Source organism: Capricornis sumatraensis, chromosome 19, assembly GCF_032405125.1.
Source record: "Capricornis sumatraensis isolate serow.1 chromosome 19, serow.2, whole genome shotgun sequence".
Classification (NCBI taxonomy): domain Eukaryota; kingdom Metazoa; phylum Chordata; class Mammalia; order Artiodactyla; family Bovidae; genus Capricornis; species Capricornis sumatraensis.
The window spans coordinates 26,347,613-26,365,055 of NC_091087.1; the positions used below are offsets into that span (position 1 = coordinate 26,347,613).

The 17,443-nt window shown below is 47.6% G+C and overlaps 1 protein-coding gene across 1 annotated transcript in view; it reads left to right on the forward strand.

The window, feature by feature from the left end:
- Window positions 1-15,897, forward strand: part of ABHD2 (abhydrolase domain containing 2, acylglycerol lipase) — a 108,301-nt gene extending 92,404 nt beyond the window's left edge. The window contains exons 7-11 of the mRNA XM_068991145.1: window positions 6,160-6,252; window positions 9,395-9,505; window positions 11,361-11,430; window positions 12,915-12,999; window positions 15,156-15,897. Coding sequence (XP_068847246.1) covers window positions 6,160-6,252; window positions 9,395-9,505; window positions 11,361-11,430; window positions 12,915-12,999; window positions 15,156-15,352 — 556 coding nt within the window. The 3' untranslated portion in view covers window positions 15,353-15,897. The remainder of the gene's footprint in view (window positions 1-6,159; window positions 6,253-9,394; window positions 9,506-11,360; window positions 11,431-12,914; window positions 13,000-15,155) is intronic.
- Window positions 15,898-17,443: the final 1,546 nt, after the last annotated feature.

A 17,443-nucleotide genomic window follows, 5' to 3' on the forward strand; every position in this document is an offset into this window, starting at 1 on the left:
CTCAGGCTCAGGTCCGCTCAACATTTTAATGAGATCTACTCGCCAGGAGACAGTGCCTTACTTTCAACCAGCGTAACCTTTTTTTTCCTGCCGAGGCTTGCGGGCAGTGAGCCTTTTCCACACTGGAATGATGGCAGCCATGCTTCCTTTACACGGAGGTGAAGCGGGGAGGGCCCATCTGCTGCTGCAGGGGCCACACAGGAGTTCATGCTTCTGGTAAATCCCTCCCCTAGTTGAGTCTCCAGAACTGCTCGTCAGTGATCCGTCCTCTCCCTCTGGCTTCTCATCCCGTAACGCACCTCCCCACTAGCTAGAGCCTGTTCTAGGCTCAGAAGCCAGCCCCCGCTTGCTGTAGTTAGCAGAGTCTAGCTGCTGCTAAACTAGCTCACGCTTGATGAGGTGCTGAACCAGCAAAGGAGGATGACAGATGTCCCCAAACTACATTGTATCCAGCAGACCTAGCTCGTTCCCTCAGCACAAACAGCTGCCAACTAGCCCTGGAAATGTGTGTGTTCAGACTCAACCTGACTCTCGGGTTTAACGCTGTTAAGAAGATATGCTGCGTGCCCTGTTGTTCAGTCATGTACAACTCTTTGCAACTCCATGGACTGTAGCCCGCCAGGTTCCTCTATCCATGGGATTTTCCAGGCAAGGATACTGGAGTAGGTTGCCATTTCCTTCTCCAGGGGATATTCCTGACCCCTGGATCGAACCCACGTCTCTTATGTCTCCTGCATTGCCAGGCAGATTCATTACCACTGAACCACCTGGGAAACCCCTGATTAGAAATTGGGGCATCTTGAAAGAACTTTATTGGTTGAGATAGGTAGATATATGGATGGGTAAAGCACTTCTTGGAGCCATCTGCTTCCCAGGCTGACATTCTCTATCTTCATGAGATGCATGCCCAGGAGCCTGCCCATCCCCCAGACCTCTTCAGCTGAGGCCAGAATTCAGACCCATTCTTAACACCACCAGTTGGCCAGCTCTCCACTCACTACATGCACCCTTGTCTGCCAAATTTCAACCACTAGCAGAAGCAATGAAAACACCACCAAAGCTCCCAGGGCGACCTCTGTCAGGCCTGAGATGGAACTGCCTACATACCTCACCTATAGAACAATCTTGGTGTGAACATTGCTTCTCTAATTCAACCTCCTAATTTGACAGATAAGGACACGGAGGCTTGGAGAGGTGAAGTGGCTTCCGCAGAGTTTGGTGAACTACCCAGTGGGGTCAGATGGGCCATAGTTCCAAGTCTCTGTGCTAACTCATGCCCACCGGGAGGCCTGGACATCTTGTTAGACCTTCATCCCATCACCAGCCCCATTCCCTGGAGCCTGGTTCTGCCCCCTCCCTTCTCTCACTGCAGAAACATAGCATATAAATTGGAGCTTGGCTTCAGTGGGAGCTGAAGTTCCCAGTGAGGTTCTTGTTGGGCCATGTGTGTAGTGGTTCCAGACCACTGCTGATCTTTCCTCAACCCTAAGAAAGAGTTGATGAGTTTCATGGTTAATGGTTAAAACTGACTTTAATCTTCAGCTCTCCTCCACAGGGTAGATAATTTTCAGGAGATCATAATCCAAAAGATTTTATATTTTCTGACTTCTTCTCTTTCCCCTTCTTCATTATTATGGAACATTTTACATATATACAAAATAAAAATGATGGGGTATTGGACCCCTGTATATATCCACTACCAGCTTCAAGCGTGCTTAACTTTTGGCTACTCTTATTTCCTCTGCACCTCATCCACACATCACTCCCCTGTAAGCTGGATTATTTTGAAGCAAATCCCAGACATTATGTCATATCATTTGTAAATCTTTCACTTGGTAGCACTAAAAAGACTCTTAAGAACTTTTTACTTTTAATTGGAGTGTAATTGCTTTACAAGGTTGTGTTGGTTTCTGCCATACAGCTAAACCTGGTAGAGTCATAAGTGTACCTACGTCCCTTCCCTCTTGAACCTCCCTCCTACCACCCCTCTAGAGCACCGGATTGAGCTGCCCGGCAGCTTCCCACTAGCTCTCCGTTTTGCGTGTGATCATGTATGTTTCAGTGCTACTCCCTCAATTCGCCCCGCCCCTCTTCTTCCCTGCTGTGTCCACAAGCCTGTTTCCTATGTCTGCGTCTCTTATTTCTGTCTTGCAGATAGGTTCATCAGTATCATTTTTCTAGATTCCATATATATGCATTGATATACAATATTTTTCTCTTGAAGAACGTTTTCTTAAACATAATCACAATACCGTCATCACACCAAAAGATTAATTCTGAATATTAATGTCATCCTGTTTGTAGTCAGTGTTCAGATCTCCTTGACTGTCTCACAGAAGTTTTTTAACAGTTTCTTTGAATCAGAATCCCCATTATGTCCACACGCTGCATCTATCGATTTGTCTCTTCAGTCTCTTTTAGTCTATAGGTTCCCCTCTCTTTCATTTCGTCTCAGTTTGTTGTTGGTGCTGGTATTGAAGAAGTCAGGTCTTTTTTTAAAGAGATGAAATGAATGGGTTTTGTTTTTTTTTTTAGTAATACATTGATCTCGATTATGCTTTATTATGGAGAAGGCGATGGCACCCCACTCCAGTGCTCTTGCCTGGAAAATCCCATGGACGGAGGAGCCTGGTGGGCTGCAGTCCATGGGGTCGCGAAGAGTCGGACACGACTGAGCGACTTCACTTTCACTTTTCACTTTCATGCATTGGAGAAGGAAATGGCCACCCACTCCAGTGTTCTTGCCTGGAGAATCCCAGGGATGGGGGAGCCTGGTGGGCCGCCGTCTATGGGGTCACACAGAGTCAGACACGACTGAAGCGACTTAGCAGCAGCAGCAGCATGCTTTATTAAACTAATAAAAAATTAAGTTCAGTCCCTTAATTTTATACTCAAAGGTTATCCCTTAAACATACTGAATGATAAACCAAAGATACAAGAATCACTGTTGGCCAGTGTTCACTGAGTGACGCATTGGTCCCAGCATCTTTATTCCAGTCCCTCCTTGAGCCCCAGGCCCCCATGAGTCCCCAGAGCCTTTCAGTGAGTGGTTTCTCGGGTTGGGATGAGATGGTTGGGTGGCATCACCAACTCGATGGACATGAGTTTGAGCAAGCGCCAGGAGTTAGTTATGGACAGGGAAGCCTGGCATGCTGCAGTCCATGGAGTTGCAAAGACTTGGACACAGCTGAGCGACTGAACTGAACTGAACTGAACCTCCGGGGTTATTCAACTGAGAAACCCACAGAACTGAAGCATCTTCTCATAGCCCAGGTTTATGATCAGTGCCCCCTCCCTTCCCCATGTCTGTCGTCCCTCTAATATGAAGTAATACTAACAAAAACAGTTGGAAGGTCAGCAAAGGGAGAAAGGGACGAGGGCAAGACTGTTTCTTCACTTCTAGACTATTGGCTTTCTGAGGAAGGGGCTGTTTGGGTCCAACGTCAGAGAAGGGGGACCCCCCCTGGCAGCAGGCTGCAGTTCACAGACTGGGTGACACCCTTCTGTGACACCCTCACAGACCAAGAAGCAGGTGCCCACAGCCCTGCCGTAGCTTGGGTCCTGCCTGAGGTGATCTGGCCCATCCTTTCTACTCATGAAGTGTTCGAGGGGCCGCCTCCAGCCCCCCGTGGGTTTATGGAGTGACCTTTTGGCTTTTGAAAGCAATGTTAGTCTTCACTGTGTGCTTTAGCCCGTGTTTTATGAGCACGTCACAGGCCATTAAACCCACAAACCCTTTCACTTTTAACTTCCCACTAGCTCTTATTTTTCAACTGTGATGTTATGGGGAGTGTTTGCTATGCCAGAACTGAAGTGTGACAGCTTTTGGGAAATAACTTTCATAACTTCCTGAGTTTATATATATATATTTACACACACACACACATATATATGTATATATATATTTGAAAATGTTTTATTTGTATTTCTTTGATTACATTTTTTATTTTAATCATAGCTTCTTTTGTAAATTGTTTTAGTCATGCCATTACCAATATTTTTGCTTTTATTAAATTTATTTATTTTTAATTAGAGGATAATTGCTTTACAACATCGCGTTGGCTTCTGTCATACATCAACATGATCCTTGTTTTTGTTTTTTTAATACCTATGAACCATCCTTTCTCTCAGGAGTCCTCTCTCTGGCCATCTGGGAAATGAGACTATTGTGGGCATAGTGACACCCAGATTCATTCCCAGGGTGGAATCAGGCCTTGAGACCAGAAATCTGCAGAATGGAGGTTAGCAAGGACGCCATGGCAGCTGTGTATGGGTTCACACCCAAGGGAAGAAAGCCCAGAGTGGGGAGGGCTGACTGGCAGCCTGGGAGTCACCACCTTGGTGTTTGTTCACCTGACATGTGGGCAGGGAAACCTGGCCACAGAGGCGAGCACAGGAGGCTGGCCCTGCGGTCTCCTCCCACCACACAGGTTGGTGATCTGAGCAGGGACACTTGAGCCACGCCAGCCTGGGTCACACTCAGCCATACCTGACTGCTCTGGTGGGACCTCTCTGAGTCCCTGGTCTCCTGATCTGAAAGTGGGGATATTACCTTTCTAGCGACCCCCCCTGGAGAAAGAAATGGCAACCCACTCCAGTATTCTTGCCTAGAGAATCCTATGGTCGGAGGAACCTGGTGGGCTACAGTCCATAGGGTCGCACAGAGTCAGACACGACTGAAGCGACTTAGCATGCATGCATGCATTGGAGAAGGAAATGGCAACCCACTCCAGTATTCTTGCCTGGAGAATCCCAGGGACGGAGGAGCCTGGTGGGCTGCCATCTATGGGGTCGCACAGAGTCGGACACGACTGAAGCGAGTTAGCAGCAGCAGCAGCAGCAGCAATCCCCCCACCCCACATCAGAAGGCCTTGCTTTGCCGACCACACACTAGCTCTGGAGGCAGAAAGACTCAAGACCACCCCCGCAGCCGTGCCTAGAGGGGGCATAGGGCCTCGATACTTCTCCCTCCATTCCTTGCCCCTTAAATATTCTAAGACTAATCAAAAGCAAGCTCAACTTATATGATTTTCCTTTGCCTTGCAAATGGCAACAAAAGAAGTGGGGGGTTTTTTCCCTTTCCATTTTTTAAAAATTGTGTTGAATGATTCTTTAAATTCTCTAGTGCTTTACAATTTAAAAAATTTCAAGTGCCATTTGCAGAGATGTGGATGGACCTAGAGACTGTCATACAGACTGAAGTAAGTCAGAAAGAGAAAAACAAATATCATAGAATATCACCTATTCGTAGAAATCTACGAAAGTGGTAGAGATGGCCTTATTTGCAAAGCAGAAATAGAGATACAGATGTAGAGATCCAAACTTACAGACACCGAAAGAGGAAGGGGCAGTGGGAGGAACTGGGAGATTGAAATTGACACATACACACTACTATGTATAAAACAGGTAACTAATGAGAACCTACTCTAATAGCACAGGAAACTCTACTCAGTGCTCTTGTGGTGACCTAAATGTGAAGGAAATCTAAAAAATTGTGCATGTATATGTACATACAGCCGATTCACCTTGTTGTACTGCAGAAACTAACACAACATTGTAAAGCAACTATATGCAGTAAAAATAAATTTTAAAAGTTTCACACACGATTTCGTATAATCCCATAATAAGCCTTCCACCCATATTGCCCATTCCCCTTCCCTCTCCCACGGATAACCACTCGTTTATTCTGTGAGTCTGCTTTTTTTAGTTTTATTTGCTAGTTTATTGTATTCTTATATATTCTACACAAAAGTGATAAAATGAAGCATTTTTAGGTTTTGCCACGCACTTACCTGCTCCACACACCCCGTCCCTACGCACAGTCCTGTTATTAAGCCAGAAGAACTTGCTTGCAGGGTAGAAAGCCAAGGAGAGAAACTGTTCAAATGACAATCAAAGCAGGTCCTGTGTATGACAAAGACCTAAGAGATGGAAGAGGGAGTCAGGAGTGTCACCAGCAAAGCCCGTGGCCCCAGAGACCACTTGGGCTGGGGCCTCTCGCTGAGCAGCGTTCATTTACTTAGTGTTCGGGCAACTCTGCCCTTAGTCTGAGGACCACGTGCTCAAGCCCAGGTTCCCGCCGAGGGAGCCAGCCCCCTCCAGGGGGGCTCCTGCCCCCGGCAACCCCAGCCTCTCACTCTTCCCTTGTGGCTCTTCCAGGGCCCAGGAGACCTTCATGCAGTGGGACCAGTGCCGGCGTTTCTACAACTTCCTCATGGCTGACAACATGAAGAAGATCATTCTCTCGCACCGGTGAGGCAACTTCCCCTCCCTCGGGAGACAGACAGTACCTTTGTGGGGTTTTTTTTGGCTGCAGCAGGTCTTCGTTGCAGCCTGCAGGATCTTTAGTTGCAGCATTTGGGATCTAGTTCCTTGACCAGGGAATCGAACCCCAGGCCCCCTGCATTGGGAACGTGGAGTCTTAGCCACTGGACCACCAGGGAAGTCCCCCAGACAGTGCCTTTCTGAGCTTATTTCACTAAACACCAAAATTCCTCTTTCTCTAGGGGGAAAAAAAAAAAGGCAGAGGTGGTACAGATTCTCTGCTGGCTGCTTCGTGATTTGGTTAGAAACAAATTCGTCCCAAGCTCCCAAATTAACCATGGAAGCTCCATATTTTTCAAAAAATTCAAGAAGGAAGAGAAACAATTTCCATACCATTCTTTCCCAAATGAGAGCCATCCTGGGACTTCCCTGATGGTCCAGTGGTTAAGCCATCGAGCTTCCGATGCTGGGGACACAGTTCAATCCCTGGTCAGGGAGCTAAGATTCCACATGCAGCCCCCCAATTAATTTTTAATTTTAAAGATGCAAAGTTAATTATTTAAAAAAATGAGGGCCATCCTGAGGGTGGCTTGTCACTGTGGAGGAATGTTTCTCTTTAGGAGACTTTTGTGCTTGGGGGAACCCAGAATCGTTCTCTGCTGGCTCTGGGGTTCTGATCAAGCACAAGTGGGACAGGGATCCCACCACTGGGGCCAAGCATGGTGTCCACATTCTCCACACCCTGCCTGCCCATCTCCTGCTCAGAGTGCTTTGATGGGTTAGCCCCTGACAAGTGCTAAGAGCAGCCCCTGGCTGGCAGTAGCACTCAAGGAATATTAGTGATGATTTCATCACTTTGACTATCCTTATTCATATGGGTTCTCCCCCTTCCCCCACATGCCTCCCTCCCCCTCCAGCTGGAGTGGGCCACTCAGAGACCCCCCGTGCCCCCAGCCCTCTCCCGACCCTCTTCCCATCACCTCTGCTTGTCCAAACCAGCGCACACCTTTGAGGTCCATCTCTGGTCTCTGCCTCCGTGAAGCCGGCTCCTTCCCACTAGTTGTTTTTCTGTTGTTTCTCCCCCAGTGTGAATCCTGCATCCATGAATCAAACAGGAAAGCACGGGAGGGCTCGGGCATGTTTTGATTCGCTCAGAGCCTGGTACACAAATGGGCACTCAAAGAGTACCATCTTAGGGGGGTTCTGAGGCCATCCTAGGAAAAGCAATCTGTCTGAATGATCAATTTCTTATTCTCTTTTTCTCAGCAGTTAAAAGAAAATGCTGTGCTGTCCAGCCAGCCAGGCACCCCACTGGGCTTCCTGTGGGTGGGGTTCCCATGGCGCCTGGGCTAGGTAGTGCTTACAGGCCCCTGGGCAGCCGGGCAGCCAGGTGTGTCCCCAGGCTGTGGTGCTGGGTGGGCGGGGACCCTCAGACACGCACGTGCCCCAGGCTGGCCTTCCGCTCAGCTCTTGGTGTGTGAGCATCAGTTGTGTGCCGGGCTGAGTCAGGTGTGGCTCGGTTGAGGTTTGGATGGGTCCAGGGGTTTGCTGAGGATCCACAAGGGGTGAAAGCAGGCCATCAGAGCCCAAGTCCAAGGCCTCTGTCTGGCTTCCCACGCCTCTGGGGTGGAAGGTGAGCTCCTCCCAGGGAACATTTGTTTTGCAGCCGGCCCAGTCTTGCCATTAATTAATGAGTCCAGAAAGGCCATCGTGTAATTCTTAACAAATTGGGAGAGTCCTTTGGATGTGCTCTCAGTGTATTTAAATTTTTTTTAAAACTTACCACAGAAAGTCAAACATCTCGAAATTTTCAGGACCCTTCATTAGAATTTTTGTTCTCCCCACCAGCATCATCTTTCCTTTCTCAAAATTTTTTTCTAGTTTTATCAGGACACACTTTAAATTGGGAATTCTATCCTTTAAGTATATGATCTTCCTAATACTGTTTTTTAAAAAAAAAAATTTTTTTTTAAGAAGTTGGTTCCTTTCCTTGGGAAGAGGTGGTGACTGGCTACCAGAACATTTAGTTTCTATAATGAATTTTTCCCACTGTGGAGCCAAACCTCCAAACAAACTCAATCAGTCTTCCTTTAGCTGTGTGAGTGACAGCTTTCGCTGGGAATGGACATCGAAATGTGCTCACTCTGCTCATCTTTATGCTCATCCTCTCTAGATGGATCATTTTCTTAACTAGAAATGATTAGTCTTCTGATACGTTGTTGTTCAGTCGCTAAGTCATGTCATACTCTCTGCACCTCATGGACTGCAGCACGCCAGGTTCCTCTGTCCTCCACTTCAGAGTATACATTAGCTTTTTATATAAAAAACAAACTGAGATGAATGTTTGACGGGGAAATTATTTAATATTTATTCTTGTTTACTTATTTGGCTGCACTGGGTCTTAGTTGCGGCATGCAGGATCTTCTCATTTTGGCCTATGGGATCTAATTCCCTGACCAGGGATCGAATCTGGGCCCCTGCCACTGGGAGTGTGGAGTCTTGGCCACTGGACCACCAGGGAAGTCCCTACATTCACTTTTTAGCTAAAACACATTGGAAAGTGGTTGATTTGCCCAAGTGCTGAATGGGTTAACCATTATCTTCCTTGTTAAGTGACACCAAGAGCTCACAAAGGGAAAGGGGTTCTGCCAAAGGGAGCAGTGGCAACACCAGTGTAAAGTTGGGGGTCCCCCCACCCCTGCCTTTGGTTGGCTGACAGCCCACCCCAGGCTGCAGAGCCCATCCTGAGATCTCTCTGCAGGGCCAATTTTGAAATAGTCATCTAGGCTGAAGCCTAGTCCTTAGTTTGTCTAACTGCCCCTCACAAGGAAAATAAGGTCTTGATATTCATTGTTCTCCGGGTCTTCAAAAGTCAATAAGCTCATCCTCTGGGACATTCCGACGGCTGAAGGGATTTATTTGTAAGTTATCCACGTCCGCTTTGTCACAGACTCTCTCCTGACTTCCGTCTGGGCCAGGAAGCAGGCTCAGCTGTGGCTGCTTATCATGTGCTTTAAAAAACATCTTTCTTTTCAGCTTTACAGAGGTATAAGTGACAAAACGGTAAGTTATTTCATCGTACAGCGTGCTGATTTAACATCTACTTCTCATTCCGTTCGTCTCCTTCTAGGCAAGCTCTTTTTGGAGACCATGTGAAGAAACCCCAGAGCCTGGAGGACACGGACTTGAGCCGCCTCTACACAGCCACATCTCTGATGCAGATTGATGACAACGTGATGAGGTGTGCCCATGGCCCGGGGTGGGGTGCCAGGCGAGAGGTGGCGGGCCAGCACTGCCCGGCGCCAGGGGTTTCCTCTGCACACTTTGGTGTTAAGGTTGTTTGTTTTTTTTTTAATGCCCACTGTTTAAAAACTGAAGATTTCAGGACTTCACTGATGGTCCAGGGTTAATATTCTGGCTTACACTACAGGGGGCCCCTTGGGTTTGATTCCTGTTCAGGGAACTAAGATCTCACATGCCATGCAGCATAGCCAAAAAGTTTAAAAAAAAAAAACAAAAAAAAACACCCTGAAGATTTCACAGAGAAATCCAAATTTCTAATGTCTCTTAAAAAATAGGAAGATGCTCTGAGCACTCATTCTGCATTCCTGCCTTGCCCAGCTGAGCGTAAACAGGAGAGCTGGGGTGTGTGCGCCCTAGTTGTCCGTAGCCCTCAACTCTGGGATGGAGATCAGATGTCACATAAATGGCATGTGGCAATGGAGTAAAAGGAGATGGAAATATTTCCTGTACCTGTACCTGCCCATGTCTCTATCCAAAGCAGAAAAACCAGAAGTAAACCAAGAGAGCTGGGTGTTGCAAGAAAAATGGACAGAGCCTCTTCCTTTAGGGGCATGAAGACACTTCTCTCTGAGTGTAAAACCAAACCTCACCCACTTCGCTCAGGGACCCTTTCCCTGCCCCACCCTCTCCAGGCACCTGAGGTCACCCCTTTGACAGTGTCTTCTTTCCCGGCACCAGTGGTTTCTGATTGAGGGAGGTTAGCCTCACCTGGAAGGGTAAAGCTGATCTCTGACCTCATCATTCTCTTTTAAATACATCATCCTTTTTGTTTAATGATCATTTGATGCCTTCAGATGTGGCCTAAAGTTCATCCAAATTAGATATTAACCTGAGGGTATGGGTTCTGTACTTACCTTCCTTATGAGGTTTTAGTAGCCTTCTTACACCAAGTAACTTTGAAATATACCCATGAATATGCCCAGTTACTCAGAGGAAATGGAAGTTGCTGGTATCTTCAACAGACAAGAATGAATTATACCCACGCTCACTTACCATGGTGTGCACGGCTTTACCGTGGTGTAGACGCTATGCTGGGGCTTCTGCTGTGGCCCGGACAGTGAAGAACATGCCTGCAATGCAGGAGACTGGGGTTTAATCCCTCAGTTGGTAAGATCTCCTGGAGAAGAGAATGGCTACCCACTTCAGTATTCTTGCCTAGAGAATCCCATGGACAGAGGAGCCTAGCAGGCTACAGTCTTTGGGGCCGCAAGAAGTTGGACACGTCTAAGGAACTAACACTTTACTTTTCAGACACTATACTAATGAGGGAAAAAAATATTACATAAATTTCATTCATCTTCTAAATTTAAGTCCAAAAGAGAGTGTTTAGGGAGAAGCTGCTCTCTTTAGCTCCGTTTTACAGAGGAGAGGGCTTCCCTTGTGGCTCAGCTGGTAAAGAACCAATGCAGGAGACCTGGGTTCGATCCCTGGGTTGGGAAGAGCCCTTGGAGAAGGGAAAGGCTACCCACTCCAGTATTCTGGCCTGGAGAATTCCATGGGCTATACAGTCCATGAGGTCGAAGAGAGTCAGACATGACTAAGCAACTTTCACTTACAGAGAAGCTCAGAGAGGTTAAGCCCTTTGTGTAAGGTCACATAGTAAGTGACAGAACCAGAACTTGAACCTAGATGCCATAGCTGGGTGTTCTTAACCCCTAACTCTGGTACCTGTGTGTATCCTACTGATATGATGTGTTAGTGTGGGAACCGGCACAGTAACATATCAACTCAGCATTCCAGTCTTATTCCAAGTGTTGTTTTGTCTTTTTCTTGTATGTGTGTGTGTGTTCCAGGAAGTTTCACGGCTACAACTCCCTGAAGGAATATTACGAGGAAGAAAGCTGCATGAGATACCTGCACAGGGTGAGTGGCCGCAACTCAGAGAGCAGCATCTCAGAATTCGCATCACTCCACCCAGCTCCACTCGCTGTATAACAAGCCTCCCTCCTCCGCTTCCCTGGTGGAAGCTCAGCTGGCATCTGGCTCCATCCGCTCTAGTTGTTGACTTGAGTTTATTATCGAACAAAGCCCTGCCCCTCTGTGGCCTCTGAGTAGTAACCCCAGAGTGGTCCCTTAGCCCAGGCTGCTCCCCAGTCTGTGTGAAAGCCCTTATAGTCACTGCCACATACATTTTTTTCCATATGTCCTCCTTTGATAGTGTCATCCAGCCTGGTTCCTACTGTGGTTCCTCATAGGAAGCCCATGTAGATTTCTTACAATCCTAGACTCTTTTGGGTCATTGTGTCTTTCATTAGTGTGGTGCCCAGAACTGAACTCAAAATTCCTGCCCTGATCTGGCAAGCACAGAGCAAAACAGATGTCTTTCTGTATCCAAATGGTAGAGAAGCATGTCTTTGGTCAAAGTGGATTGGTTTATATTAACGGAGTTGTCAGCAGCAACGACACACTTTGTATTAAATCAAGCTTGTGGCCGATCATAACCACTATGCTTTTTTAACCTGAATCACCACCAAACCAGTGTCTCCCTTTCTGTCTTTGATCAACTGCTCTTTTTACTCAAACACAGGACTTCCCATCTATGCCTGTCAATGTCCACCTGTTAGTCTGGCCCACCACTCCCCCAGCTAAAGCAGCCCATTGTGAACGGCAGCTCTGCCATCGTGTCATGTCAGCCACCCCGCATACTTTAGCATCATCATCTAGGCTTTTCACGTCTTCATTTAAGCCATTACGGAAACGAGGAACTGTCCAGAGCCAATGTCAGGGGCCTCCAGGTGAGGCAGCCAGTCGTTAGAGTTCCTGAGCATGGCTGTTCAGTAATATCTGAGCACCCCCATCAGCACCATCTCCGCTAAGAAGAAAAAGGACACTACTGGGTGTTTTGCTAAAGTGGATGTTGAACGCACAGCTGCCAAGAGCCTCCCAAGATCTACCAGCCTGCTCCTGTTTTCCTACCTTAGATTCTTCTAGAAAGGCTCCTTTGTCTGCAGTGAAGCAGACTCCTTTCTTTCTCCCCACAACATAAATTGGATGACCATGTACATAACTCTGTAAAGTTGTTTTTCTGAAAGATATGGCTAACCTGAGACACTGTGAAGAGGATCAGAAATATGTTGCCTGCTGGCGAGTCCTGTAGAGTCTTGAGCCATGCTCCATCAGAGCATGTGGGTCACCTAGGACACCACGCATGGCTCCTGTGCGTGCCTGCCAGGGCTGCAGTCCAGCGGCCACTGCCAGGGAGCACCAGGCATCCTTAGTCCATCCTTCAGCAGACCCTCTTCCCTTTGCTTCAGAAACATGTCCAGTAGTATATTTCAGCCTTGGATCAACGGGAACTAAAAAAAGAGAATTGATCATTTAATCCTGCTTTTATTTCCTTGTTTCAGATTTACGTACCTCTCATGCTGGTGAATGCAGCCGATGACCCCTTAGTGCACGAAAGTCTTCTAGCCATTCCAAAATCTCTTTCAGGTAAGTGTTTCTTCCCGCCACTCTCTCAACCACATAGCAAATTACCACAGTACATCACCTTCACCATGCTGACATCTCCTGGATACCAGAGCATCTTATGGCAGTATTTTTATTTAGTCTAGCCTGATAGGCCTGGGGCTGTGGTAGAGCCTGTGTTGAGCCTTTCATGTTCTGTCCTGGTGCAAGAGACAGGATCCTCATTTATAACCACAACCCAGAGTTTGGGGGAGTCCCCTGGTATCCTATGAAATTATTGCCTCAGGGATGTGACTCCATTAGGTTTGAGAGTTTGACTTAAAGAGATATTTATACTTAAAACTTTGACCTGAAAAGGAAAAAAAAAAAGTCAGTTCTGCTGCCTCTTGTGACAGACAGCCTCCCTGTCCACTTTGAGGATAAAAATATAAGCCATTGAAAAAGTAGAGAAGGTCACTCATGGGAATGCCATCGTGTTTCAGGCTGGCACGACCTCATGTCTTGCTAGGTAGGAGTGACAGAAAGAACTAGAAAGAGGGAAGCAGAGGAAATACATAGGTCACAAACCACAGTTACTGTGCACTGTCATTCAGATCCCTCGGACCAGACCTCCCTGCCCCATCCTCTGTGATTGTTTCCTCTTACAAATGTCAGTGTTAACCAGAGGGAAAGGGGTACATCTGCTTCTCTCATGACCCCCAGTTAAAGAGTAGATAATGCAGCAGACAAAGGACCAATGTCTGGACAGAGCTCTGTTCTCCACTCAGACCGAATGCATGTGTCGCAGGCATGTTGTGTGATAGAAGCTGTTGCCTGTCGACCGCCTGTCAAACCCACAGGCTCCCTGCACAAAAACAGCCATGTTGGCAGCAGCAGGAGGACACAGGCTTCCTTTTGCACATCTAAAGTAACACCCACAGCACTCGTGCTGTCATACAGAAACTGATGAAACAGCAGCCAAAAGGGAAGAATAAAGGGATCAGACAGGAAAAGAGCCCTGCAGAGCCAGAAATGCAGGTGCCAGGAAGCGCCTCAGAGGCCTGGAGCAGCCAGCAAGGGGCCCCTTGTCACTCGTCCCCCTGGGAAGACGGATGCTCTTTGTGGTACCTGAATGCACCCGGCTGCCCGTTTTTGCACGTCTTCAGCAATGGCTTTACTAGCCCTTGTGGGACTAGCTTAAACATGGACTCATAAAGTCAAGCTCCAGGTTTGTAATTCTCAGATGACCATTTGTCACGTGAGGTTGAGAGCCTGGGCAGCTTTTAATACAACTTGAAGCTGTATGTTTTAGTCTTGCAAGATAAAGTTCTGTAGTGGAAAATCATTGGCTCCATTGAATTCATCTGGTTCTTCGGTCAATAAGAGTGTGTTAGGAATCTGTTCTCAAAGTCTGGGCCCCACCAGTAGCATCAGCATCACCTGGGAGCTTGTGAGAACCGCAGAGTCTCAGCTCCTTAAATCCAGGCCTGTTAAAGCCAAACCTGCATTTTAAGTCAACTGCCTGGGTGATTTGGGGTGGCCAAAAAGTTTGTTCAGATTTTCAAGCTGGTGCAGAAAAATCCGAATGAAATTTTTTGGCCACCCCAATACTTGGCTGTACAGTTGAGTCACCTGGGAGTTTTAGCAACACCAGTGCCTGGGTCCTCCCTCTTTCACCTACCAACCCCCAGTTCCATCCCACCCCTGCCCTCACATCAGAATCTCACTGGTCTGAGTGCAACCTAGGGACCTTTATTAAAAAAAAAAAAATTTAGGTGATTCTAATAGGCAGCCAAGTTTGAGAACCACTTAGAGTTCTAAGGATGTCCTAGATGGCAACCCACTCCAGTATTCTTGCCTGGAGAATCCCATGGACAGAGGAGCCTGCTGGGCTATGGTCCATGGGGTCACTAAGAGTCGGACACAACTGAGCAACTAAACCTAAGCCAGTACCCGTTCTACCGCAGAGCTAAGCTGCTATTCCCAAACCTGCTTGATCTCGCCATCTTGCCTGCCCCCACCAAGTCAGCACCCGCCCCTACCGCTGGTGAACGAGGCGGAGGGGGTGGAGATGCCCACTTAGAGGGGGACACCTGCGCCCTTGGGGCAAGCCTGGGCCACCCTGGCCAGCTCACCCTCCCACCTCCAGCCCCGGAGCCAGTCAGAGCGCAGTGACTCACTCAGCCACCTTTCTCCTGCAGAGAAACGGGAGAACGTCATGTTTGTGCTGCCCCTGCATGGGGGCCACCTGGGCTTCTTTGAGGGGTCGGTGCTGTTCCCTGAGCCCCTGACGTGGATGGATAAGCTGGTGGTGGAGTACGCCAATGCCATTTGCCAGTGGGAACGCAACAAGTCGCAATGCTCCGACACGGAGCTGGTGGAGGCCGACCTGGAGTGAGGCAACCCCCGGACTCTGGCGTGCTCCAGCCGCCCTCCTCTGGAACTCTCATCCCTCACCGGCTGTTTTCAGGTCTCCCATCTCCCTCAGCGACCTGGATCTGACCTCACACCATCAGCGGGGACCACCCGCCAGGCACACATGCAACCTGAAGCTGTTTTTGTGCTTAGTTACTGGTTTTGTCCATTGCATTGGTTAGCCATGGTGACAAGCGACAGGGTTCTCACCCTGCTGTCCGGTGTCAGCATCGGATTGCTTTCAAGCCAATTACATCTAGTTTCCCTATTAAAAAGCGTGTCTGAACAGCAGTTTTGCTTTGCCAATCAAATTTTCCCCAAGAGCAGGGAAGGATGGATGTTACGCTGTGGCAGTTGTATGTGTCCTGGACTTAGACCCTAAATAGAGCCAATGCTGTAGCTACAGTTCTGCTTGGGGGCAGGCCCCCTGCCGAGTGTGGTCTCTTACATGACAAAATTCCGTTGAGTCAGAGGCCAAGTTTCTCCCTTACGCATTCCTAACGATGAGAGTTACCTGAGGCGCTTATTACAAATTCAGCCTCCCACGTCCCTCTCCTTGGAGGTGTTTCTGTGGGGCTGGGAAGGGGCCTGGGATTTTAATTTTTGACAAGTGCCCCAGGTGATCCTTATCACCAGGCAAATCCGAGAAACCCAGTGGTGCAGAACCTCTAAATTAGAAACGTCTTGGTAGCTCATGGTATCTCGTAGCTCCCCGGAGCCTCTGAAGCAGTGCACCTGCCCTGATGTGATAGCCATGAGCAGTTTCAGCGAGGGCCTGGGCTGGTGGTGGAGACTTCAGGCCTGCCTCTGCCTCTCACTGGCTGTATGACCCTGGACAAGTCCCTTTGAACTTTTCTTTCTTTACCTGTAAAATGCAGGAGCGGCTGGACCAGGCAGGTTGCCGAGATCACTACCAGTTCTAAAGTTCAATGACAAACTCAGTTTACTGATGTTTGAGAGAACTCCTCTCCAGGGGAGCCCAGGAGCTATTCTAAGCATGTCAATATCATCATTTGCCTTCTTTTTTTTTTTCTTTTTCCTGTCCCTTATTTCATATAAAGTGGTTTGGTTTTGTTTTTTAAAGTACTCATTTTATTTTTTTTTAACCCAGTTCTCTCCAACTCTGGCTTTTGATACCAAACAGTTCAAAGGTTGGATCTGAGTTTGGAGAAATCACTTTTCAACTGAAGAGGGTGTGATTTTGGAAACCAGATTTTTAATTGAATAACTTATGTCTGTAGCCTATTGGATAGGTCTTTCCAGAGTGTGTCTTCTCAAATGAAAAGCTCACACTGTGTTTCAAGTACTCCTTTCCTTCAATCCTGCGGTACTTGAATAGCTAAAACCCCTGCACTTTGAAATAATCAGCCGTTGCTATCTGAAACTAAACAGAATTATGACTGAAATGACCTAGATACTTTAAAAAAAAATTATTTTCCCCCCTGCTTCCTCTACTTTGCTCTAGGACAGACAGGAATATTAATAGTGGATTTTTGTGTGGATATTTAAGGGGTAAATGGAGCCATATGAGGGCCTGGGTGTGGACCCTCTTGGTCACAGGTGGTTGTAGTTTGGGCATCGGTCCTAGTCACGTGACAGTCGTGTTTCGTTTTCTGACCATCACCAGGTGATCCTAAACGGTAACATCAAAGACCGCTGTTATCTGAAGAGACTGAGGCTTCTCTGGTCTCGACTTGGCTTCGGTTTCTGTCTCACACACACACAGATTCATCGTCTTGACTTTCCCCCCAGGTTGTTATTTTTCAAGTGCATGTCTCATTCACGTGCTTTTAGCACAGATCGGCGCGTTATCTTCTGCCCCTCGATTTGGAAGCTCGTCTCTTCCCCTCTATTACTTTTCCCTCCAACCCTCAACCGCAGCTGTAATCTAGAAAATTCACAGTCGCGTTTCCCGCTCCTACCTTCCTGACTCAAGACTTGTTGTGAAATCAGATAAACGAAACAATAACCTAACGGGGCTGAACCACCATCCCAGGAAGCAAGAGTCTCCTTTTCGTTTGCCTTAGGACACACCCCTCAATCTGTTCCAACTATATAGCAGCCAGGTACCAGC